Genomic DNA, 4234 nt, shown 5'->3' with positions numbered 1-4234 from the left:
GCCTGCCGTGCACCGCCGCTGCTGCTGGAGCGGGCGCGCGCCGCTTCACTTCTTGAGCTTGTTCACCGCCGCGCGGATCAGGCGGCCCTTCTTGCTCTTCGCCACAGCTGCCTTGTACCTGTTCAGGGGGCAGCGTTTGCGACGCATTTGAGCGGGCACTGCGCAGGCTCACCTCCAGCATTGCCCACTGCTGCATCAGGACACATCAACACCGCACTCACCACCTACACCTAGCAGGCCAAAAAGGCATGTCAACTCCACACCCCGGAGGCTAACCTGTCAAAGTCGGACTGCGCCGCCTTGTCTGCCCGGGCCTTGAGCTTCTTGCCCCACGCGGTGGCGTCGAACTTGCCGTTGATGTCTGATAAGCGGTAGTGGGTAGACGTGCGGCGGGCAAAGGGTGGCCACAGTCATGAAGCGCTCGATCTGGTGCCACCCATACACAGCGCCGCAACTGCTCCAGCACACTGCCCAAATTGTGGGCAGGGAGGCCCAAAGCTGCACAAGATGCTGCTCGCCCAGCGATGCGGCAGCACGCGGGCATGTGGCTAGCCCTGCTGCTTGATGCTGCGGCCTCATGCCCTGCGCAACCGAGACAGCCCTCATCGCCATCGAAAGCTGGACCTCGCAGCTTATAGACTCGCTGCGTGCGGCGTCCCGCTGAAAGCTGCACCGTTGCTACCAGCCACTCTGCGCTGGATGCCCAATGGTCACCACGCCTCGCTGTAGCACAACAACGGTTTGACATGCTACGCCGTCCCCTGGCGCCCCCGCTGCGCGCTACACCGGCCTCCGGCTCCCGCGGCTCACCGTCAGCGGCCCACTTCTCGTTGACCACCTTCTTCGCCGCCAGGCGAGGGATGTCCAGCTTGAAGTCGGTGAGCGTCAGGCGCTTGAAGGTCTCCACGCGGCGCGTGAACCCGGGGGCGTCCACGAGCGCCTGCGCGCGTTCGCGGGGGACGGCGGCAAGGCAGGGCGCCGCGCTGCTAAGAGCCGTGCCCGGCAAGCCGCTACGCAGCGCGCACTGTGGCCGCATGAGTGCTCTTGCGCGGTGCGCGAGCTGACCGCCCGAACCCGTGCACGCCTGAGATGGTGCTGCAGCAGCGCTCACCCTGTTCTGGTCGACGACATCGCTGATGACCACCAGCTTGCCGACCTCAGGGCCGTAGTTGATGATTGCCACGCGGCCAATCTCAACGTACCGCTTGAACGGCATCTTTGCTGCGCCCTGCAGGGTCGCAGAGGGGGCGGCGGCAGCGCGCAACATGCCGAGGGCGGCGGTCAGGGCGCGAGCACCGGCTGCCTTGATCACGCGTCACGCAAAAGGCCTTTGATACTTCGTCACATCAGGACCACTAAACGGGCGTCCCAGCTGGGCAGCAGAGAGAGCCGCCGAGCGATGCCCTCTCGCCCAGGTCCAGCGCTGCACAGAGTACGCTGCATCTTCGCACAGACAAGCATGTATGACATCTTAGCGACTGTAGCTGCAAGAGCCGACGCTGTGTGTCCCCGCGCAAAGCCACTGCCCCTAAAGAACAGCGGGCTGCCTGCTGTGTCGACCACAAGCTGCCAACCTGTGCTCACGGAAATGGACCACGGCTTGGGAAGAGGGAGAACCCATGCGCCGTCGCCGGGGTTGTCACGGCCACGGTGCAGTGTCGTTCCAGCGGCGCCCGCTCACCTGCCTGCTGTCCTGCTGCATGGCCTGTAGGAGTGCGCCAGGGCTGAGCCATTACAGCAGGTGAATCACGGATATCAAACTCCACGGCGCTTGCGGGCCACTGTTCACTCAAACGGCTCAGGGTCCGCTGAATCTATCGGTCCTTTTGGTGGGGGGTACGAAGCCACAAGAGAGGTTTGTCTGGTGGCATGTAGGAAGGTGAGATGAGTTTTGGAGCTGCAAGTTTGTGACCAGATATGGGCAGGGATACTTTGCAGGGTTTGTGCATACCGCTGCCGTGTGCGGGGTGTCCCGTGATGATGGCCACGCCCGCTACGCGCCAGCAGGAAAACGAGCACTCGTCACTGCCTGCGTGCTCACAGGTACTTTCAGATGCTTGTGCACTGAAACTGGGGGTTTGTAAGCTAGTGTGCCTTGACTTGACTCACAAGCAGTGTCATTTTACATAGTGTGATCGAGAAGGACTCCACTGCCCCACACCGGACCCTCAGGATTGAAGCGACAAATGTGAGCGCATGGGGCAGCACGCCAGGCAACCTAAGCACCAGCGCTATACTTTGCTAAGTTGATTGGGCGGTGTAAAATGCAATCCAAGCCTCCTCACGCTGCGGAGCTGCCAGTCCACGTCGAGCGCCGACGCATTGTCATGCCGCTCTACTGATGATCCCAGGCAGCGTCACCCCACCACCATGCAATGATTATGCTAGAAAAGGTTTTTCGGCGCGCTTTGGCTGTGATGGCTGCCGATCCAGAATAACAGCGCGCTGTGCCCGCCAATCTCCCGCACCCCAGGCGTGCTCTTGACCCCACTTGCACCGTCACACCGCCCTCTTTCCAGCGTACAGTTGTCTTTTACGTGGAGCCTGTGCACGGAAAAGCAGCTGCGGCAAAAATGGGGGTGCGTCTCACGGCGGCCTTGCAAGAACCACGGGTCGCAGGCTTGTTTTATGGATACAACAGACACATAAGATGTTGGGTTGCAGTGTGCTGCTCTCTGCGGGCAGCTGTCAGGCTGAGCTCGAGAGGCCTAACTCGGCCTTCGAGCTCTGCACTGCTTTGTTGAGCAGCTCTCGCTGTCACGGCACGCTGGAACTCCTCAGTGGCTTGCTGATCTGGCAACGGGCGAAGGCGGCGGCAGCCACGGCACCAGCAGGACGGGAAGCAGCAGCAGCGGCGGCGGCAAACATGGCGCGCGACGACCGATGTGCCGCCTCCCCACTCCCGGATGCCTCATGCACGCAGTCCCTGGTCAGCGGCGACGAGTTCCAGCACATCCTGCGTGTGCTGAACACCAACGTGGACGGCAAGCAGAAGGTCATGTACGCCATGACCGCCATCCGCGGCCTCGGCCGGCGCTTCTCCAACCTGGTCTGCAAGAAGGCCGAGGTGGACATGAAGAAGAGGTGACAGGGAAGGGGGGCTGAGCGCGCATTGGAGTGGTGGGCAGGGCGTCCTGCGATGCAGGGGATTGTTGAGGCACGACTGCGGCCGCAGCGGTAGCATCTCAGCAGCTGCCAGCAGTGGATTTACGCCTGTGCTTTGCCGGCTATGCTTTGATGAAGCAGTGGCAGCGAAGGCTGCGGAGTGTTGTCCCATTGCATCAGGACGATGAAGTGTTGTCACATTGCGCTCTGCAGCAGCACGAGCAGCAGTCTTTGATCTATCCAGCTGCTCCATTTGGATTTTGCCCGTGTGCTGAGGACCAACAGCACGGCAAGCGTCAGCAGCGCCGGACAGCGGCAGTCGCGACGCGCAGGCGTGCACACTACAGCAAAATACTTGCGCGAGGCATCGCGGGCTGCAAGGCGCAGCTTGCTGTACCAGCCGAGATGGCGCCTCTTCACAGAAGTTCCGCTGTCAAGACTGTACTGCTTTCGGCGTTGTCCTGCACTCGCAGCATCAAGCTGCCATGCCATCCCCCCCACCCTCACACACACGCAAGCGTGCCCGTCTGCCCCCAATGACAACACTAGGGCTGGTGAGATCACTGCGGAGGAGCTGGAGCAGATGATGACGATCGTGGCCAACCCCCGGCAGTACAAGATCCCCGACTGGTTCCTGAACAGGCAGAAGGATATCAAGGACGGCCGGTTCAGCCAGATCACTTCCAGCGGCCTGGAGACCAAGCTGCGCGACGACCTGGAGCGCCTCAAGAAGATCCGGTGGGTTGCTCATCGCATGGTTTCCGTGGCGCAGGGACCTGAACTTGTGACACGTGGACCTGAGCTTGTGACACGTGCGGTTGCGCTACCACAAGGGCTGGGGCAGCAGTCGGCCAGGCGCTGAGCAGCTGACTCCTGTGCAATTATGTGGACCGCTGCCGTCTGCATCCGCTGCAGCAACCACTGACGCGGCCCTCCGCCGCCCGCGCATCGCCCGCGCAGCAACCACCGCGGTCTCCGCCACTACTGGGGCCTGCGCGTGAAGGGCCAGCACACCAAGACCACTGGTCGCCGCGGCAAGACCGTGGGTGTCGCCAAGAAGAAGTAGGCGGCCGACAGCTCGTGGCTGCGGCAGTGGCGTGCGCGCCGCAGTGGCGGCGCAGGGCGCACC

General features: G+C 62.4%; 2 protein-coding genes across 2 annotated transcripts; one reads left to right on the top strand and one right to left on the bottom strand.

Annotated features, from left to right (window-relative positions):
• Positions 1–45: 45 nt before the first annotated feature.
• MNEG_9356 (putative 60S ribosomal protein L14) lies at positions 46–1216 on the bottom strand (the record flags this gene model as incomplete). Its single annotated transcript, XM_014042173.1, has 4 exons — positions 46–118; positions 277–361; positions 811–940; positions 1112–1216. The coding sequence occupies 4 exons, from the start codon at positions 1214–1216 to the stop codon at positions 46–48; spliced, it is 393 nt and encodes a 130-aa protein (XP_013897627.1).
• Positions 1217–2573: 1357 nt separating this feature from the next.
• MNEG_9355 (40S ribosomal protein S18) lies at positions 2574–4171 on the top strand (the record flags this gene model as incomplete). Its single annotated transcript, XM_014042172.1, has 4 exons — positions 2574–2579; positions 2924–3084; positions 3655–3843; positions 4066–4171. The coding sequence occupies 4 exons, from the start codon at positions 2574–2576 to the stop codon at positions 4169–4171; spliced, it is 462 nt and encodes a 153-aa protein (XP_013897626.1).
• Positions 4172–4234: the final 63 nt, after the last annotated feature.

This window comes from Monoraphidium neglectum (assembly GCF_000611645.1).
Source record: "Monoraphidium neglectum strain SAG 48.87 unplaced genomic scaffold scaffold01907, whole genome shotgun sequence".
Taxonomy (NCBI): Eukaryota; Viridiplantae; Chlorophyta; class Chlorophyceae; order Sphaeropleales; family Selenastraceae; genus Monoraphidium; species Monoraphidium neglectum.
Note: the sequence above shows the minus strand (reverse complement) of the source record. Positions and strands in the feature narration are given on the sequence as shown.